Below are 23,023 nucleotides of genomic sequence, written 5' to 3' on the forward strand. Positions count from 1 at the left end.
GTGAGAGGAAATATAATCAGTAATAGTGTGATAATTTTGTATTAATGGCAGATGATTACTAGACTTAATATGGTAATCACAACAACATATGTATATATTAAATCATTATTATATAAATCTGAAACTAATATAATGTTTGATACCAACTATAGTTTAATAAAAAATTGTTCTTTGGTATAACTACCTTATTTTCCTAAAAATGTTTATCTTTATTTCAGTATCCAAAGGACAGAGACTTTTAAAAATGACCCCAATACCATTAACACTTATAAAAAACAATAAAACTTTAATTACAATCATGAAGTTAGTATTTATTTATCAAATTATGTATTTTTTACACTTCATTCTTAGAATGAGGATTTAAATTAGGTGCATGCACTGTGATTGGTTCAAATGTTTCTAAGTCTCTTTCAGTTTTTGGTTGTCCTCGAACTCTTATTTTATCATACTTGTTCTTCCAGGAGACACCAAGACATTTTTTCCCCTGTGGTGCTGTGACAGGCTGGTTATTTTATCACTACTGTGTTGTTTTACATGTTCTTCCCTGTTCTGTAGTTTCTTTTTTTTTAATAAATTAAAAATTTTTTTACTTAAGTGTTGTTCAAGTACAGTTTTCTGTCTTTTACTCCCATCCCATATATTTTAATTATATCTAAAAAGTTGGTAAAAATCAGATTCAATTTTTGAGCAAGTAGTTTTAATAGGTGGCATGGTATACTTCTGTCATGGAATAAAAAACATTTGATGTATTTCAACTCACCAGAATTACTGTCCTTATGGATCCTCACACTGGCTTGTCTTTGAACAGCCATTTCAAGTTAGTTTCTGACACCTACAGACACCTAACCATGAAGTAAACAGATTTCCTAACTTTTGTTAGGAAAAAGTGTTTCAAGCACAAAGTTTACATTTACTTACATTTATACTTCTTTTTATTATATAAATGATAGAATATGCCATGGGGGTAACTCAATAAACTCATTCCATTTGAACTCATAGAGGTAAAAATATAGCCTGTTGCTATACATAAACTCATTCCATCTGCCTTCTCTGCTCAATGGCCCATTTAAGATAAATATTCCATTTAATTTGCCTCCCCTTTGTTTCTTTTGTTAAGTTCGGGGCTGTTCCCACAGTTTCTTTCATTGTGTGGCTATGCCTTAGAATTTCAAGAGCTCATAGGACCTAGACTTTTTTAGGATCTTCAAATCTTGAAGTGAATGCAATTTCGCCCATGAACTGTGATACAAAAATATCTTTAGTGTCAGTCCTTAAATTTACCTGACAAAATATTATTTGGGGATTTTCCTGTTCTTGTACCATCAGACACCATACTGCCTTTTTTCCTTCCTGCTTTTCCTCCACAAATGATGATAGCATTTAAGCACCTAGAAGTTTTCATTGGTTTATTTCCACCAACTAGTACTTTGGGATTTGTGGAGGGGAACCACCACTTAGTTTTGGTATAGATGTTGATTTTTTGTGAGTATTTTTGTTTTTTAAAATCTTATTTGTACTATTTTTATTTATTTTCTTGTTACATATATCACTTCTTTATTTTAATGTCCGCATATGTAAAAGAGAATTTAAACCCTAAACTGGTATGGTTTTTGTCTTTTAAAAAAAATTAACTGCTGTATGACCAACATGAATGAAAAATCATCCGTATCAGAAGTGCTAAATATATATATTTTAAAATAACAATAAAATAGTAAATAATCCAGAATACCAGCTACACAGTTATCCCATCTAGTACATTGGAGCTTAAGGGATGACTATTCACTATGAAAATAAGTAGCCCACTGAACACTTTTTTTTTCCTTGCAATATGAAGGGAGTGAGGGATCAATATTGGAATGTAGTGGTTTGTGTAGAGACAGTGTGTTGAAGAAAATTATAAAGTTCATAAAGTTGCAGGGAAAATCTAGGATGTTTTTTCAGTTACAATTGTATTTAATAAGTACCTATCTAAAATGAAGCAATCAGAGAAATATGGATGTAAATGAAATGTATATTTTATTTTTTAAACTGAACAAAACTACAGTTTTCAAAGAATACTGAGCTCAATGTGGCAACATTGGATAAGAGTTAGGGCTATTATTATTAGTGCTTTTTGGAACAGAGTATTTCAATGCAAATATTTGAGAATACAATACGTTAACATGTCATCTGCATCTCCGTAAATAGATTTGACCTTTTGTCAATCGGCTGGTTAACCTAAAAACAAACTACTTGTTTTATGTAGACATTTTGTGCTTACATATAGCTATTATAATGTTCGTCTGGTTCTTATATGAGTAGTCATACAATTTAAAATCCATATTAAAAAAAATAAAATAAAATCCTTATTTACCCTAAAGCCACTAATTTTCATATATGCTCACATTTGCCATATATCTTTAGTGAGCCTTCCTGTCATATATATTTTACCATACTTTTTAAAAACATGAGATTATGTTTTTATGCATGAGGATATGTATGTGCAATATCATACCAGTAATACTCATTGGCAACTTGCTTCCTTAAAGACATTAGCAAATACCCTGCTTACATAAATCAATGTTCAACTGTCAACTAATCAGTTTGATAAAATAGGAAAATCTGCTTGTCAACACATGGGATTACCCACAAGGGCCTTCTGTGTATAGCGTACCAGCAGCATGCAAGTATTTATGCAAGATAAGTAAAGCTGAGAAGTGATATTTTATTTTTCTCTTGAGTCTTAAAGTTACTATCTCTGACCTACAACTGGAATTCTTTTCAATTATTTGGACAAATGATAAAAATGGTAACATTTTTGTGTACAGGTGAATCTTGCAAATTATACCCTCAAATCAATCCTCAAAACAGTTACACAATCCTCAAAAAAATTAACCATGGCCACAAATTAAAGTATAATTCTACTACATATGGGTAGTAGTCTCATATGTTAGAAATGTTATATAATAATTATCCAGACATAATATTTGATAGCACATACTTTAATAATGTTAAAATATAAATAATTCATACCTAAATTTTAGTAACATGCATAATAAAATATTAGGGTTAGCAATAATACTCATTTGTCAACATTAATACAGCCAGCTGTCTTGTATGTCTTGACATTTAGGGAAGAAGATTTTTTTTCCAATTCGAATGATGTATATATAGCACTGAAGAAAATCTTTAAATAACTTTTATGACATGCCCAATTTATGTAACATCCTTGTTATGAAACTGTTTTATCAAAGGTATCAAATATTTTCTAACTGAATAAACAATGCCTATCATCTTCTATAATGTCCAAAATTTGTGAATAAGTAAAATTATGAGGAACATAACTAAGTTTAGAAATTAATTTGTAACTCCCATGGAAGACAAATATTCTCCAATTATCTATATGTGCCTATCTTCAATTACATAAAATAGCTGAATGATTCATTTGCATTCAGTACCACTAATGCAGCACAAAGGAGAAAAAGATCTGAAATTTAAGCAGCAAAGATAAAACAGAAGTAAGCATGGCATTTTAACAGATTTCTGGATTTTCACAATAAATCAATGTCCAGGTTTTCCCCTAGTAAAGCAATTATATGGAACTCAAGGATTATAATAACATAGATAAAACTCTATTAATATCACACATAGATTTTGCATTTTTATTTATTTTTAGGTGAATGCACATATGCACACATAAATCCTTTACTAAGAAACAAATTTCCTTGAGTAAGAGAAAAGACACTATCATTTGAAATAAAGCCCCCACCTCCCATTGGAGGAAAAGACTCTTTACAGCCTCAATAAAAATATATACATTGAACTTAATGACTAGAGTTTAATTTTACAGTAAAGGAGAAAAGTAAAGAGACAGCACTACTTTAGGAACAGCCACAAGAGATTCACCACTAAACTGTCAGAGCTGAGAAATGGAAAATCTGCTTGAACATCAGATGCGAGGGAGGAGATGAAGACTTTTAATATCACCACTCCAGTGCACCAGCAATAAAACAGGGATCTTGCAGCATCTGTTCAAAGTCTGATCTAATTCTTTGGTGACTATTCCCTTAGAACAATATAATTTTCTAAAGTATCAACCCTAGAGTATGCAATTCTTCAGAGAAGGTTAAATTTTCCTCTCAGTTACAGCATTTTGAAAATGCCACTGCCAATTACATGGAAATATTAGACATTTCATGAATCAATTTGGTAGAACTATTTAAATTGATGCAGATGGCTTCATTTATCTAACAAATCTAATCTCTCTGACTAGGGAATCCGAATCTCCAGTTCGCTGCTAAACTCTGGTATCCTAATGCAGAGCAGTGCTGGAAAAAATGTTCTCCCCAAACTTGATTTAGAAATGATTATTTGCAGAATGAAAAATGAATAGCTGATGAAAGAGTCTTTCACAGAACTAATAAATGTTACTAATATCTAATAAACCATCCTAAAAATCAGAGAGTAAATATACAACCAATACATTAGGAGTACTTCTTTCTAACTCTCTAAAAATGTACATTCCTATGATAAATATGTTTATTATATTAATGAAAAGATGGTATAAATGTCCTTGTGCTTTAAATTTTGATATATACTTTCAAAATTCTTTATCATGAAATCATGTATCAATACAAATGCATACATGAAGCTTCACAGCAGCCTTACTCATGGTGGACAAAACTGGAAACAATCTACATTACCACCTAAAGAAAAATGGAGAAACAAATTGTGGTGTAGCCACACAAGGGAAACCTTCTCAGAATGAAACAGAACAAACTACTGATACACACACACACACCATGGAGAATCCTCAAAAACATGGTAAATGAAGGAATTCGGCCATACATCTATACTGTGTAGATAATTTTATACAATTCTAGGAAAAATCTAAATGGTAGCAACATACAACAGACCCGTGGTCACTGGAACCAGGGTAAGAGTGAAGCCCAAAGGAAATATTGGAGTGACAGATGTATTCTTCCTTGATAGTAATAAGAACAAAAGTATGAGTGCCTGTATACTTTAAAATGGTAGATTTTCATTTATATAAGTTATTTCCCAATACAAGTGAGGCAAAAAAAGAGTAATAATCTGGCCCTGATGGTTTTAATAAAACTGATGGTTAGAGGGAAAATGTCAATAATAAAATTACATTTTTGGCTTATAATTTTAATAATTTATAGCAATATATAAGAAAGTGTATGACATGTGGGGTAAAAAATACTGTGATCAATTTTCTAACCTATAAAATTATACAGGGGTGAAGAAGTGAGAAGAACTCTATCCTCCTGAAAACGAACCTAGGAGCTCTAGAAACAGGAAGACTTCTCAGAAGAACCCCTGGTGCTCCTAGTCTTCCCCTGAGGGTGGGCTAGCGTTGCCAAGTGGTTACCGCACTTCTCTGACTGTGATGCCACCGAGTGCAGACAGCTGCCACACCCCAGGGTGTCTTGTCGGCTGCTGACTCAGGCATCCCAGCACAGGAGCTCTTTTCCCCTTTTCCATCCAGGGTGTGCTCTGTCTATGAAACAGAAAGGAGGATGGATGAAGGCATTTTTTAAAGTAAATTATAATAAACTACTCAATTTTATTGAGGCCAGATCATGATGAAGCATCATGGTCAACTCAATCTTATGTAGTGTATTTTACATTATTTAAAACAATTTTACATTATTTAAAATAATTTGCATCCATTTTCTGTTTATATTGGGTGTAATAGTTCAACTAACATCAAGAGAAAGTGTAGTAAAGCCTATCTCTTCCAATGCTATGGTTCCTTGATACTAATCTGCTAGTTAAAGGAAGGTATTTTCATGTTTGTTTCTTTTCTATACCTAATAATTAATTATTTTTAGTAATTTCCCAGGATTCACAAGCAAATTATTGTCTCTTTGGCAATAATATATTTTGCTATAAAAATAAATGAATTAAACTAATATCTTCACCTTCTCTGCCAACTTCAAAATTACATAAGCCAATGTACTATGCGCCTGTGTGCACATGACTTGGAAACATGTTATACCTCTGATCAATGGAATAAAAACTATCAACCACACAGGCATCTGCATAACATTAAGAATTGCTCAGGTTTAATTATTATGCCCCAGATTACTACATTAAAGCCAGAAAGTTGCAAAAGAAAAAAAAAAAGAAAAAAACACACACCACAACAACATAGTCTCTCCTTGTTCAAATTTTAAAATATTCTGGAAGAAAAATAATACTCATAACAAAAGTTTTCACATACGTTTAGATTATTGTTATCATTAGAGTATTAATAAAACTTTTAAATCTAAAATATGGAACTGAGATCCTGAACATATTAACTCAAGACAAGATAGGATATGTCTATTCATTTGGCTGCTTACTATTTTATTCTTTATTGTTTATGTTCCTGGATTTATCAGGATGACTACTGACATAGATGAGTTTTATTTAAGTAACTATAATATGGTGCAACTGCTAAATAAATCTCTCACACATTCCAGTAATACTCAATAAAATAGAAATGAGAGTGATTCAGTATATAAATGGTGGGAAATTATTCTGATTTTAAATTACTTTAGTTTTAAATTATTTTAAAGGTAGATAGATGAAAAGAAAAAAATTTGAACTACTAGGAAAAATATTCCCTAAATGTGCTAAATGATAGAAATAAAGTATTTTTCTAAACATGCAAAACTTTATAAAAGGAAGAGAAAACAGTAAGCCTATTATTGAGAAAAAGGAAGCAGCAAATAGAGTTCAGAAATGGGAATGGGAATGTGAATGTGAAAGCATTTGGAGACACTCCAAATTCTCTGAATCAAGGACTATACTTTGCCTCTTTTTTAAACCCCATACTAATGCCAGAATTGTACATGTTAATAATTATATACCTACAAAATCTAGATGATTTCTGATATTTAGATATTAACAAAAATACATAAAACTCCTTTCGTATTAACCTTTGGTATGCTTAATTAACAAGCAGCATTGGATAATTGGTGGGCACAGTGCAGATAGAACACCTTGCAAAAGCATCCCTGGAAGAGTGAAAAACATTGTCCTGGCTGCAAAAAGTCAAGTGGGGCAATCGATTTTGTTCCCAGCAAAACATATAAGATTTTATTTATACCCTGGGCATTTCATTTCCCTCGGTCATTTTGGCTTCACTGTCATGAACCAACAGTCACAGAAAGCAACAGTGAACTCAGTAATGTTATTTACTCTTCATTAGATTGAGGAGCTGGTGACATTGTCTTTCTGTGGATTTTGTTCGGTATCATTACCTGTAGCCAGAATATAGACCTCTTTACTTTCTATTAAGAGTTGTCAAGTGTTCAAACAAATTTTCAGGTATTCAGTACAGCTCAACTCAGCTAAGGCAGTGACTCAAAACCTTTTCATCTCATGACACACATAAGCTAATTACTAAAATTTTGTGGCATTCCAAAAAGTACCTTATAGTTTTTGCCCATCTGACAAAACAAAGTAGGTATAATTTTGATTCATTCACACCAGATGGCTATTGTGTTGGCTGAGAAAAGAGGTCAGTGCCCCTGACTAAATAGTCAGGTGTTGCAGTTTTTAAAAATTCTTGAGGCACACTACTTGAAAATTGGTAAGGTAAGATTCAGATATATATGACTGGGAAACCACTATTCAACTTTTAAATGACTTGTGGAATTAACTAATAAGGAGAAAACAGAATACAAAGGCAAATAAACATCACTGCAACTAATGAAATTCAGAATCCAAATTAGGGCTGATAGTGCACTTAAGTTAAGTGCAGGATTTTCTTCTTAGCAATCCCACTCTGGGCCCATTACCCTTCTAACTACCTAAATTCTAGTCTCTCCAAATTCCCCAAGCTGTGCTAGAACAAGTCGTCCAAGTTTCTCTTCAAAGAACATGGCTTATATTGGGATCAAGTTTCAACAATTTAAAGCAAACATTTAACAGCATCTTTCTAAAAACATGCACACATAACAACTTCTTCAAAAAAGGCTTTTCTAAGAAATAAAGTATCTTTATTATTTAACTTTTAAGATAATCATTCTCACTTGGCTTAGCATTAAAATTACTTGTAAAATTAAAAATGTATTATGTCTTACAATTAGCAAAATAAAGCTATGTAGGAAATGTTTCTTCTAATACCCGATTCTATTAAATGCAGACACATTCAGAGGGGTCAGTTGCTTTGGTTACTGCATATGTGAGCAAAACAAAGATAGGATGTAAGGTAAAAAAAATAAAGCAGATACTATTAATATTCTTCAAAATATGTAGCAAGAGAGATAAGTCACTAAATATGTAGTATATGTGCAGGACTAAATAATATAAAATATTACTAACAACACCTCAATGTATATCACTAAATTGAGTCACCTTAGGATTCTGCTTAGAAATTCTTCTCTAATATAGGCAACTGGTAAAAAATAAATGACAATGGGTATAGATATTGTAAGTAATCTTGACAGTCATGTATCAGATAATTTAATCCCACAGCTAAATTCTACAGTCTATAAGAAATGTTTTAAAAATCACTTACTTTTTCTCTTTGTTTTCTATTTAATTTTTACTTTTTTTTCAATTACAGTTACATTCAATATTATTTTATATTAGTTTTGCATTAGTTTCAGGCTATGTATAGTGGTTAGATAGTCATATGCTTTTTAAAATTTAATCCTTATCATAATTTTTTTACATTACCTTTTAGTCTCTCTAGATCTCCCTTCTCCCAGCAGTTACCACACTGTGGTCCATGTCCAGGAGTCCTTTTTCCTTTTTGCTCAGTCCCTCCACCCCCTAGCCTCCCCTCTCCACTAGCTATCATCCTGTCCTGCTCTTTATAAAGCAACAAATTCAGTTTATGTTCTCAGCACAAAAATGCCAGTTTTTATTTTTATTTTATTTGGCTAAGACAAATCTTCAGTCATCCAACTTGATCAAAAAAGGGACTGAAAAAAAAAGCTATCTTACTTTTAGTCTGGTACTTTGTATATGGTGCAATTTATTTTCTCTTATGGGATCCATCTAGCCTCCCTGATAAAATACCTGAGCTCTTGCTGTCTTAGCTTGTAGTAAAATTAAGAAGCCTTACATAGAAATTAGAATTACATGTCCAATTAATCTTGAGTCATGTGACATTAAACCAGACACTCAAAGGTGCAAAGACCTTAAACCAGCTTTTATAATTAGCCTAACACTTTTTAACTAGAATGCTCCATGTTTGGTGTCCACGTCGCATAAAATGCCTCTATCAAGAAGAAATCTTCAAATTGCCCCTTAGAAGCCTTTTCTCTTATGGCAACTCTGAAATAAAACTTTGTTAAGTGCTTCAATCATTTGATTTGAGAATTCAAACAAGTTGAAAATATAAGGAATAAAACAATAACATAAAGCATAAAACACACAAATCCACGCAAAACCCCATAAATTATCAGTCTGTAGTAATCGCCATGAAGAGGACAGTAGAAATGCAAGAGAATGAATCTAGTATTCGGAAAATTGCTAACAATGTTGAGAATCATATGGAGAGCAGGATGACAGCTAGTGGAGGGGGGAGGTGAGGGAGTGGAAGGCTTGAGCAAAAAAGAAAAAGGACTCATGGACATGGACAACACTCTGGTGGTTGCTGGGGGGACTAACTGGTAATGGAAAAAAATACAATAGCCCTGGCTGGTGTAGCTCAGTGGATTGAGCGCGGGCTGCGAACCAAAGTGTCGCAGGTTCGATTCCCAGTCAGGGCACATGCCTGGGTTGCAGGCCATAACCCCCAGCAACCACACATTGATGTTTCTCGCTCTCTCTATCTCCCTCCCTTGCCTCTCTAAAAATAAATAAATAATTTAAAAAATACAATGAAGATTAAATTAAAAAACAAAAAAGAATCACGCATATAAAGTAGTAAGAATGTATTCCAATTACCTAGTGCTGCATGACTAACCATGTCAAAATTTGTTGCCTGAAATAACCGTTCATTGTGTATGAATTCTGTGGGTAAGGAATTTAGAAAGAGTACAATGAGGATAAATTCTATCTGCTCCCTGAGCCTGGACCTGCAGGCAGGAAGACTCAAGCAGTTGGTGATCTTTCAAATGCTAAAGGCTAACATCATTTGGAGAGTTCTTTACTTGCATGTGTAGTGCCTGGACTGGGATCACTCAAAGGCTAGGCTCAACTGGGACTTCCCACTGGTACATATATACAACGCTTCTCATAGAACTTTGAATTCCTCCCAAGGGACAACCGAGGATTATCAGAATCTTTGCCAGGCAGCTTACAGCTCCAAAAGATAGTGTTCTTGCAAATGAAAAAAGACTCACAGTGTTTTCCAACCTAAGCTTAGAAATCAGCCCTGGCTGGTGTGGCTCTGTGGATTGAGTGTCAGCTTGCAAACCAAAGAGTCACTGATTCAATTCTCAGGCAGGACACATGCCTGGGTTGTGGGCCAGGTGCCTAGTAGGGGGGTGCATGAAATGCAACCACACACTGATGTTTCTTTCCCTCTCTTTCTCCCCCACTTCCCCTCTCTTTAAAAATAAATAAATCAAATCTTAAAAAATATATGAATTTCCCTGGCTGGCGTGGCTCAGTGGATTGAGTGCAGGCTGCGAACCAAAGTGTCGCAGGTTCAATTCCCAGCCAGGGTACATGCCTGGGTTGCAGGCCATAACCCCTAGCAACCGCACATTGATGTTTTTCTCTCTCTCTCTCTATCTCCCTCCCTTCCCTCTCTAAAAATAAAAAAATAAAATCTTAATATATATATATATATAAATTTCATTAAAAAAATAATGAAGCAACAACTCCTCTGCAGTCTGTTACAAACAAGTCACTGAAACTATCCAGATTTAAAGGGAATAGAATTAGACCCTACTTATCAATTTTTAAAAGAAAGTCAAAGAATCTGCAACCATCTATTAAACTGCTACAGTGTAATACAGTTTAATACAGAATGTAGAATTTAAATATTGCCAGGACATATCTGGTCTCTTTCTACATTTGTTATCTCTCATTTGAGCTTTGGTTATAACATTTTGAGGCAACAATACAGCTCAGGATAAAAAAAAGATAGACTTTCTCAATGGTAAAAAAAAAATTCTTTATATTAGTTCTGACTTACAGAGGCACCAACAGTGGTAAGGATTGACTGTGAGAGTGGGGGAGGATGGAGTAGAGGACAGAAATAGGGAAAAATGAGAGACAACTGTAACTGAACAACAATACATTTTTAAAGAATGAGAAATGTATAGACATTTTCTCTCTTCATATATTGGATTTTTTAATAGCTTGATAAATAAAAATCCCCTACCGCATGATGTGAGATAGCTTGATTCTGTGATGCCCTTCTTTCACTCCTCATGGGAAATAAGAGTGCAGTCCCTATAGCAAGTGACAAGTGACAATGTACTATGGAGGAAAAACTATGTACTAGTAATATTAAATAGTATATTTTGGTATATGATCCTGTGTGTATAGGTCCTTGGAAGTTTCCAAACAGCAGGTCTTAATTACAAAAAAATTAAAATAAATTTGTCTAGCTGTGAATAAACCATGACTAGAGGAAATTAATGATTTAAAATCATACATAACTTTGATTCACCATACATAAAACATTGCTACCTTATCCTCTACTGTTCAAACTTATGAAGAGTTGAGCATGGGCAGATTAATGACTTTTAGTTTAGTTTTTTTTTTATCTAAGATAAAAGCACATTAGAGTGCATGATTATATATAAAAGAGTTGAAAATGCTAATGTGAATTATTATTTTTCATTAATATCATAATATATTTCACTCTTCAACTCAAACTTAACTATTTTGATGATTTGGTCACTTGGAGTCCAAATATGTCACAGATTGAAATAATCTTGTATTGGTTTACCATGGAAACACAAGTTTCATTGTATTTGCACAAAATATATATTTATAATAAAACATTCCTAATAACATATGCTACTGTTCAGGTGGGGTGTTTTAATGTTACTATAATTTCTCAGACTTCAGATCAGAAAAACAGAAAAATGCAGTGAATAAATAAAAGTAAAACCCCACCTATCTGTAATTTATGATACACTCCTTGTTCTTCACAAATTCAAGTTTACTTGTGCAATCTATTATGCTTATTTCTCTATCTCTGTTTGGAAATCAAGATGGGCTAGACATTCTTTTCTGCAGGGGGAAATTGAGAAAGAAATGTTGTTAATCTACTGGGTAGTTTATCATGGACACAGCTTAAAGTAAAATCAGAGAGTCTAAGCTCTTGGTTTTGTGGGATTACCAATTGCTTTGTTGTTAGGAATATTAAAAAGTTGAAACAAGAGTTTCTGTGACCAGTTCCAGTCTGACTGACAAGCAAAGAGTGTGGGCTCACGCATCAGGACTTGAGAGACTACCCGGCTGTTTCATGTGAGGCGGAGCCCAGAAGCGAAATTGAGAACACAGGACTGGTGTGGGGTTCACACTCGCCTTGCCCACCAGGCAGACGCATTACTTTGAAGACTTTTACTGATTTTGTTGTTGATGAAAATCAGTCTTGCCATGGATTCAGAAAGGATTTACTATAGCTTCCATCACCAAATACATGACATATTATAAAACAGAAACTGTACATTATTAGCACATCAAAGAGAGAAAGACTTGCCTTGAGAATTATCACACATTTTCAAATAATGCACCACCAAACAGCACTTTACTTTCGACATATATTCAACTCCTGTTTTAAAACCACCTGCTATAATTTCAAACAAGCTTATTAATAGATGTACCAAAATACCTTGCATTACAAATGTAATTTTATTTGCAACATGGTCATTTGTGATTTCCATTTAAGGACAATAGATAAGGATGCAAGATCTTTCATGATTTCCTATTTCCTCACTCTTATCTGGGTGTGTTCAGCCTTTGTCTGATAATCTCTAACCTTTTTTCTTAGAATAATGTGTTTGTTCCTCACTCTTTTCAAAGATAAGATTGTAGAACCACTGTTCCTCTGCTCTCCTTCATCACCTTCGTCATCAGCATTACTTAAAATAGCAACACTCTATGGAAGCTACAGTAAGTTACCCCTGAAGAATCCCCAGAAGCCGCTGCTCGTGAAGCTGGCAGATGTATGGTTATTTAGAACCAGCTGGCCATATGGTGCATGAAGAACTTAGACTTTAAAGATTTTTCTGAACTGCTGGTTAAATTCCTCAGGTATTTTCAAATACAGCAAACATACTGTATCTTTAACTTTCCAGATTTTCTAAGAATAGCTTTTATCAACACAATTAAAAAGTTAGCGTCTGTTCAAGGTAGATGGTTTTTAGTTGAATATGAGTTCACATATTCTGTGATCTGACTAATATGGGGATGAAATCATGAATATAAGGTATAATTTTGGTGCTGTATTATCTTAGAAATGACTACATTTTAGTTTGTGTTTTTTTTTCTTTCATTGCATGTGGGATTATTGGCTAGATATAACAAAATGTAAAGGAATATTTACCCACCACTATCAAAAACAACAATGAAGAAACAAATAAAAACATTAAACTTGTTATTATCTTACTACACTAGAACATTAGAACTACTGTCTATATTATGCAGTTAATTTTATGACAATCTTATAACAAATCTTAAATTTCCTATTTTTCTAAGGATTAAAAGGGCTTGTTAGACCTATGAAAGCACAACAAAATGAGTTCATCATTCTTTTACCTACTAATTCAAGTAATTGATACTTTTTTACCTTTTTTAAACAAAGTGTTAAACAGATAAGGATGTCTGAATTTTGTGAGGGTTTGAGTCATGTCCAATTCTTATTTTCTATACAGCATAATATTTAATCTACAGTTGTACACATAGCAAATATGGGGGAGCAAAAAAAGGAATTATCTTCTGGAGGGCGGGCCCGTTGTAGTCCAGGCTTCTCTCACCGGGTGAGCGTTCTAGGAACCTATCTGCATCCATGTACCAGCAGAGGTTGTGAGGGGCTGTTTGGCCTCAGTGATTTTTTTTTTTTAAGATTCTTTTCAATGCATTTGCTCATTTCATGATGGGTGAGTTACAAGTATGCCTGTCTACATTGTACTGAGTGTTCAGCAAATTTTGACCAAAACCAGCATTACCCCATACCCCACTCTCCCTATTCACGGGATCTCACTCAAGGTGGCTTTTTTTGTTTCCCTGGATGACAAAAGTCCTCAAAAGGAAATGTTTTGCCAATGTAGAAGAGGTGAAACAAAGAACAGCAGACACACTAAAAGGCATCAAAATTGATGAGTTCAAAAACTGTTTTGAGCCATGGAAAAATGTCTCAATAAGTGTATTGTATCAAATGGAGAGTACTTTGAAGTTGACTAAAGTTTAAACATGTAAGCATAAATACATAATTTTTATAAATAAATCCTGGTTTGGGGGGTCCCCCTAATATATAAGAAATATTTTTTCACAGTTATTTGGTCCTGATTTAGACAACTATCCAAATATCTCCTTCCATTATAAGGTAAAGATCAAGTTTATGACATACATTGTGTATCATCCCAACAGCATACTTAGCCCAGAAAAACAATCTGCACCATTTCCTAGAAAGGTGACATAGGCCAGTAATAGCAAAGAAGGCTATTAAACCAGTTTTTCTGCAAAGGCACCTGGCTATCGGACTGCAGGCAGGCTGCTGACCCAGGCTCTGCCTGCAGGTGCAAAAGGAGTGCTTTGTATGCTTCAGTAAGTCATTCGTTAATGTATATATGTATGTATTTGTTGGATAGAAGGTGAAAAACTGACTTGCAGTTGTGTGTTGAGCTCCTTAATGCCTGCTGATATAAACTTCAAACAAACACCAACTTTAGTAGGGCTTGAGCTACCAAGCACCATTCAATTTCATACAAGCTGTTTTCCATTTCCTCTTTCAATGAGATTTGCTTTTGAACAAACACAAAACAAACAAAAAAAGCTATCTCTGAATCTTAAGACTACATGGCTCATACTGTGTTCATTGAGGCCCTAAAAGTTGGCAAAGATATTTCTCTCAATCTTTCTATACATCTCTTTCAATATTTTGGTTAGTTCTCACTCTCTCTCTCTGTTTATATTTGCTTTATATAGAGATAAATATATAAATACCATATATGCAATTAAATATCTAATACATATGTATTTCATTCATACACATACATAAGCATATAAATATACACATACATAAGTATAATGGCACTAATGCCTGGGTTTGCAGGTCTAGAAGAGGAAGAGGAGCCAGTCCTGAGGACTTAGAAGAAAAACACTAAAGAACGGTTGACAGCAACTGGCTGCAAATGACATTTTGAGTGAGTTTTGCTATGAAGGTGAGCAAAGAAATCAGGTTGAAGTTGAATGGGAATAAGGGTCATTATAAACAAAGATGTGGCTACAGTTGCCATAATAGTCGTATACTCTTGGATATGGTTACAGATGAGAACACAGATTCTCCCTTAGAGTCATCACAGTTGGAATTCTCTCTCTTATTTCTGATCTCTCTATGGCTGGTTCCTTTTATTATCCAGATTCAAATTTGATCATTGTAACAAAATATTGTTCCCACCACCATTTACCTCTTTTCCCTACTGTTTTTTTAATCCATAACAATTACCAGTTCCCAAAAGTATGTGTTTATTCACTTATTTATTGTCTGTTTCTCCAAGAGCAAAACCATGTTTGTCATATTTATACCTGTCACTAGAAGTGTGAATGACACATAGTATGTCTAGTAAGTACTTCTTCAATGAATGCATAAATATATGCCTGTATGGCTGTATATATACATATACACATACATATTTCCACTGCAAAATCTGAAGAATTGTGCTAGAAAAATAAAATCATATAAAATCTTCCTGAATTTTTAGGTGATCCTGCAGAAAAGCAAATAGCAGCATACTACTCTATAATTTACCAAGGATTAATTTTTATTTTAATCAAGCATTTACTAAGGTAAACCTTTCCATACCCATATCTGTACTTTTATATCCACTGTGTGTTCAACATACTTTGTAGTTAGGGTCTTACTGGATTCTAAAACAGGTATTTTATAGTATAATACATTATGATTATTGCTATTGTTATTATTATTTTTTAAAGATTTATTTATTTATTTTTAGAGAGGGAAGGGAGGGAGAATGAGAGAGAGAGAGAGAGAGAGAGAAACATCAGTGTGCGGTTGCTGGGGCCGTGGCCTGCAACCCTGGCATGTACCCTGGCTGGGAATCGAGCCTGCGATACTTTGGTTTGCAGCCCACGCTCAATCCACTGAGCTACACCAGCCAGGCGCTATTGTTATTCTTAAATGTTTTTATTTTATAAAAGAACAATGAAAATACTCAAAGAATAGCCAAACATGATGAATCAAAAAATAATCAATGAGAAACAGGATTTTAAGTAAGAAGTAATATCAATAAATTAAACCTAATAGAAACTTAATGGAAGCAAATTTGTTTCATGCTAAATTTTGAAATACTCATTCTGGTACCTAACATGCTCAGAGGAAAAAATAATCCAATTTAAAACTTTATAAAGAGGAAAAAATTTCCAAATATATGGGAATAAGAAATACACACCCATCTATTTTAAAAGACAGGGAGAAACTACATGAAGACTTGGCACAGGCAAAACTGACAAGGACGTTTCTCTGGCATGTGGAAGCTTACAGTTTAATGGAATAAACAGAAAATTTCAGTAAAATATGTGACTTGAAAAAGAGAATAATAAGCCTATTATAGTTGTTCAGGGAAGTCCTGCTGGGGAGATGATGTCTGATCTAAATCTTAAAGAATATGTAAGAGATAAAAGCATACAACATGAAGTTTATATTGTAAGTGAGATATCTGAAGAACACATATAGCAAAGAGAACATTAAAGAATATATAACTGCTTATGCAGATTATGGTTTCAATAAGTCTGCATATATAGAAAACCTAAAAAGAATGTAGTTACTTTTGAAATTATATACAGTATAGAGTAACTAAAAGTTACTCAAAAGACTAGTAAGAAGCATCCCTTTCGCAGTTTAGAATTGACTATCGATCCAGTCTGAAAACAGCAGTCAAATAGAGAGTCTTCCTTAAGCTCCACATACAGACTTACTACAGTTAAGATATTTTGTGTATGCAACATGCACCAGGTCTGTGATATTTCTCACTATACATTTCTTCATTTAAGATGTTCCATTTTATAGCCCAAAGACAAAATTCCTATTTATTGTTCAAGTAATTCTCACAGTCATAAAAAAGATGTTTGAACATTTTAAAAAAAGACTTTATTTATTGACTTTTAGAGAGAAGAGGAGGGAGAAGAGAGGGAGAGTAACATCAAAACATCAATGTGAGAGGGAAACATCGACCAGCTGACTGTCACATGGTCCCAAAAGGGCCCATCCTGCAGCCCAGGCCTGTGCCCTGACTGGGAACGACAGCTGCTTCTCGCTTTGTGGAACCATGCCCAACTGAGCCACACAGGTCAGGGCAGATATTTTATCATTTTATTTTCCATGGTAACACAGCAAATCAGAAGAGTGCAGCCTAGTCAAATAATACTGCCATAATACATCCACCCTTTCTCAATGAATTTTAAAAGATTCTTTAAGAATAAATCCCTGGAAATACTTATGTTCCAAAGTGTTGAATTCTAACACAGAGAGAATTGCTATCATTTTATAAAATGGAAAAATGATATAGTTCAGATGTGAGATAAATCATTTCAAACATCAATGTTGATATATTTCTTAGCCTATTGTTCTTTTGGGGTCAGGTGAGTTGTTTGATATCACTAAAACACTGCAAAAAAAGTGCAACTCTCTTAGATTTGCAGATTAGTGTTTCAAATTGCTTTAGGTGGAAAGATCAAAGTGAAATAGAGCAGGGAGATAAAACGGATGTGATGAGGTGATGCAGTGGAAGAAAGAAAAGGGAACCCATCAGGAAATTGAAGAAGGTGAACACAGACATATAGAAACATCCTACAGAAGGCACTCAAGTGAAAGCATTTGATCACAACCTACAACAATGATTTAAAAGATTAAAAGTACAGAACTACATGTTCTGAAACAAAAAGGCCAATTATTAATTTTTATGAAAATAGAGGAGTCATTGGAAAGTGCAACAGATGGTGCCACCAGGTGAAAGTCAGAGGAAATGATGGGAGAACAGTTGAGATGTACTTGTAAATTTGGCCATCAGTGGGTACAGGTAACCTCCTCTATGCGTTAAACATCAAATCCAAAGTTCAGTACCTTCGCTTTGTCTCTCATCGATCCTTTGCCCAGGATAGACATTTTGGCACCCGTTTCTTCCTGTAGCCTCTTCAAGGAGTTTCCTCTTGGTCCAAGCAATTTCCCCACAAAATTGAACTAGGAAACAAAATCAATAGAATGTTGGTTTTAAGGCAGAGAAGAATGACTATTTGCACCAAGAATAATTGATGGGTTATGGATTTTTCAAACTTTACCATTGAGAAGAGAGTTATGCCATATGCATACACACACCACACACCACACACACAAGAAACTATTTCAGAAACTAATCTGGGATCCTTTGAAAAGGCCTGTCCCTTCCCAAAAGGATGCCAAGACTAATAATATGTTAAATGTACCCTTTATAGAACAAATAAATAAATCACCTTTTTAAGAAAGTAGGGAGAAGCACTATACTTCATAAAGTTTCTAAGGGCATTTTTCTCTAATCAAATTTGACATAGATAATTTTAACATATCTATGCACTTTCAAAATTGCAAAAGTTAATATTTAAAACTGATTTTTAAATAAAATTTGCATATTCATGTTTGTTAACCATGGTCTGTGCCCATAATATTCTCTTGCAAAATTCATGATTGAAAAAGAACAGATTCAATTTTTCTTCAATCTTACACTTTCTATGTTAAAGAGCTGTGCTTAGGATCAGCAAATAAAGAGTGTGGACACATAAAGTGTAAAACACTGCAGATAGAGGATATATGCAAATCAGTTTGTCTAAGTGGAAAGTTCTGGGTGGGGGCGTCTGCCCAGCTTTTTTATTCATTCTGAATCATGGTTAAAAACAGGCGAACTGAGAGCACTGATCAGAGCATGTTGTTATCTACCAAAAAAAATCATTATCAAACCAAGTCACTCAGATAATCAATAACTGAATTAAAAATACACAGGGCTTAAAATGCATCAAAAGTATGTTGGGGCATGAAGGACAAAGATAAATAAAATTAAGTTTTTCTAATTTTTCCATTTCTTAGAAAATCCATGATCTCACAGTAAGCAACATACCATACTTAATGGCGATAAACTAAATGCTTTTCCCCTAATTTCAGGATTTAAACAAAGATTTCTGCTTTCACTGTATCTATTCAATACTATACTAGAGTATGAATTGTGTACGTATAGGCAAATAGATACATGGAACACTATAAAGTTCATAAAGACCACACTTAAATGCTCAATTAATTTTCAAGAAAAGTACCAAAGCAATAAATTTGAAAAGTAAAGTGTTTTTAACAAGTGGTCCTAGAACAATTGGATATTCCTATGCAAAAAACAAAAACAACAAAATAATGTATGCCTTACTTCACATTTAGGCAAACTTTATTTTGCAATCTATCATAGATCTAAACATAAAAGCTAAAATTGTAAACCAGTCAGGGAAAGACAAATTCCATATGATCTCACTTATATGTGGAATCTAATGAACAGACTGAACAAGCAAAATAGAGACAGACTCATAGGCAGCAAGCTGACAGCTCTGGGAGTGGGAGTGGGGTTAGGGTATGGAGGGATTGAGCATAAAGGAAAATGACCCTGGACATGGACAACAGTGTGATAATTGCAGGGGGGGAGGATATAAAAGGGGGATAAATGGTAATGGAAAAAATACAATTAAAAAACACAGAAAAAAATCTAGGAAGAAAGCATACAATAATACCATTGCAAACAAGCTGGGGAAGGTTACTTAACTGGGAAGCAAAGAATACTCACTAAAATTTTACTGTTCCAAACACCATAAAAAGTTAAAAAGACAAATCACAGACTGGATAAAAATACTCCCTGTACAAACCTCTGAAAAATGACCCATATCTAGAACCTATAAAGGACTCCATCAAGTTGATAATTAAACACACACATGCACATCAGATTTGCTGGAACTAGAAAAAGACCAAACATTTATAAGAATGTGGAACTGCTAGAGCAATCAATGTTGACAGTTTAAAATGATACAATGACTTTGGAACAAAGATTAGCAGTCATTCATTAATTTAAACATAAAGCTCCATTATGACCCAGCAATGCTATAAATAAGTACTTAACCAAGAAAGAGAAAAGTGTATGTTCACAAAATGATATGCACAAGAATGTTTATGATACTTATTCACAATTACCTTTCAATTAATAAACCAATTCCCATCTAAGGAGAGTAAATAAACAAGTGTATACATAAACAGAAAGGAATTAGTCACTGACTGACACAATAGCATGAATGTATCTCACAGACATTATGTTCAAACAGAAAAAGAGTCAGACATGAAAGAGTACCTCATGTTATATTCCATTAATATAAAATTCTAGAGGCAGAGAAATATACAGTGTTAGGATTTATAAGAGTGGTTGACTTTTGAGAATACAGCGGAGGTTGAACTGTCTGGAAAGTGGAATGACAGAAACATCTGCAGTGATTAAATTATTCTATATTGTGTTGAAGGTATATTATATCTTTATCAAAACTCTTCAAGCTCTGTAATTAACACCTGTACATTTTTCTGTACATAAATAATATGTCAAATAAGAATGGAGAAAAATAAAACAGAAAGTTGAAGACTTACATAAATATTTTTAATGCAAGGTCTGTCCAGAAAAAGTCTACCTATTGTTAATATAATAAGAATCGTTTGCTAAACATTAATGTAACCTGGCAGCCAAGGATAGTGGACTGCAATGCACATGTGTGAACAATGATGACTTCACTGTCCTAGTCAGTGGGGGTGGTAGATGCCATTGAGTGAGCATGTGTACTGTGTGGCCATCAAATTCAAAATGACTGAATGAGTAGAGCAATGAATCTGCATTAAGTTTTTTATTAAGCTTGAACATTCCTGTGTGGAAACTATTTGGAGGATTCAGAAGGCCATAGCTATGGGCAATGGGTGATTGGCAGTTTCATCATGATAACATGTCTACTCATGCATCATATCTCATGCAGACTTTTTTGGTGAAACATCAAATCACCCAGGTGACTCAGCCCCTCTGCAGCCCAGATTTGGCACCCTGGGACTTCTGGCTTTTCCCCAAATTAATATCAACTTTGAAGGGGAAGAGATTTCAGACCATTGATGAGATTCAGGAAAATATGGCTGCACAGCTGATGGCAATTGGGAAAACTGTGTGAGGTCCCAAGGTGCATACTGTGAAGGGGACTTGAGGTGCCATTGTCCTATGTACAATCTTTCTTGCATTTTGTATCTTCTTTGAAAAATGTCTCTATTTTTTGTATTACATGGCTGGATACATTTTGGGCATACCTTGTATATCATAATAAAATGTCCTTTTATTTTATAAGGACAGTTGTAAAAAGTAATCTCACTAGACCTTTAGGAAATGTATCATTCCAATCTATGCAGACTATTCTAGAGATAAAAGTGGAAATTGCCTCTAATTCAACTCAGTAGGCCAGTAGGCCAAAACCAAATCAGAGAAGAGAATTTACAGATCAAATCCACTTATGAAACAAAACCAGTTCAACAAAATAGTATCATAACTGAGGCCTGTTGTACATACAAAGCAATATACATGATGTTTGATTTGTCTTTATCATAGGTACACAGGTAGCTTAAGACTTATAAACCCCAATTGTAATTTGCTTATTAATAAATTAATGGGAAAAAGGTTAACTTTTATTTGAGCAGAAGAATAGTTTGATAAAATTCAAATTCAATCATTATAAAAACTAAGGTCATCTGAAAATGAAAAAAAAAATCCTTTAATCCAATTGAAGGATTCTACTGGAAACCATAAAGAATAGTATACTTAATTAGTAAAATAATACAGAAACAAAGTAAAGATCCATATTCTTGATTTTCTCTTCAACACTGATAATTCAAACCACTAAATAAGATAAGTGTTATAAATGTTAGGGTGTAAAAAACAAATATATGTACAGTTCACCTAATGTATGTATGGAAAAAGCTTAAGTAATTTCAGAAAACTTACTAGAATTAGTAAAATAGTTTATCAAGATATTTTACACATAATCAATATAAAAAATTAAGTGTATTTTTGTATGCCCACAACACATCATTAGGAAAAAAGCTTAAGAGATATCCAGTAAAAATAAAAACAGACTTCACAAGAATAAATTTAACTATGTATGTTCAAGACCTTTACAGAGAATATATATTAATAAAGTCATCAAATGAATATAAATAAATTGAGAGGTCATGTTCACAAACTGGAATTCTCGCTGTTATAAAGATTTCTTATATTCTCAATTACATCTATATATCCAATAAAATTCGAATTACAATTACAATAGGATTTGAATCAATTTACCAACTGGTTCTAAAATGTATATGAAAAGGTGAAGTCTAAGAATAGCTAAAACATTCAGAAGCAGAAAAATTTGAGGGCTATTCCTATCACATACAAAGATTCATTATCAAACTGTATCATTTTTGATAGTGTGATAAGGGTAGTCCTGGGACACAGATAGAAACAGAACAATGGAATCCAGAATGCAGAAATAGACTCCTGCTATGTTAAAATGATATATGACATTGGTGACACCACCCATCAAAGGAGCAGAATAATGCCCCCATCCCAACAACATACATGCCCTAATCCCCAGGATCTGGAACTATGTTACCCTGTAAAAGGTACTCTGCAAAAGTGATTAAATTAGGAACCTGGCAATGAAGAGGCAGTCCTGGATTATCCAGGTGTGCCCAATTTCCACAGAAGGGAAGGAAGGAGAGTCACAGGCTGCAGTGATACAATTGTGAGTTTGGAATAAGGGCAGCTTCTATTAGCCAAGGAACAGATTCTCCCCTGGAGCCTCCAGAAGGAAT

General features: G+C 33.8%; 1 protein-coding gene across 2 annotated transcripts in view; it reads right to left on the reverse strand.

The window, feature by feature from the left end:
• Window positions 1-23,023, reverse strand: part of KHDRBS2 (KH RNA binding domain containing, signal transduction associated 2) — a 546,662-nt gene that overhangs the window by 351,072 nt on the left and 172,567 nt on the right. For both annotated transcript variants that reach the window (XR_006786163.1, XM_045843530.1), the window contains exon 3: window positions 18,215-18,331. Coding sequence is in view for 1 of the 2 variants with exons in the window: in XM_045843530.1 (XP_045699486.1) it covers window positions 18,215-18,331 (117 nt within the window). In the remaining variant the exon portion in view is untranslated. The remainder of the gene's footprint in view (window positions 1-18,214; window positions 18,332-23,023) is intronic.

The sequence above is a fragment of the Phyllostomus hastatus genome, unplaced genomic scaffold (assembly GCF_019186645.2).
Source record: "Phyllostomus hastatus isolate PE091 unplaced genomic scaffold, TTU_PhHast_1.1 phas_contig_40, whole genome shotgun sequence".
NCBI lineage: Eukaryota > Metazoa > Chordata > Mammalia > Chiroptera > Phyllostomidae > Phyllostomus > Phyllostomus hastatus.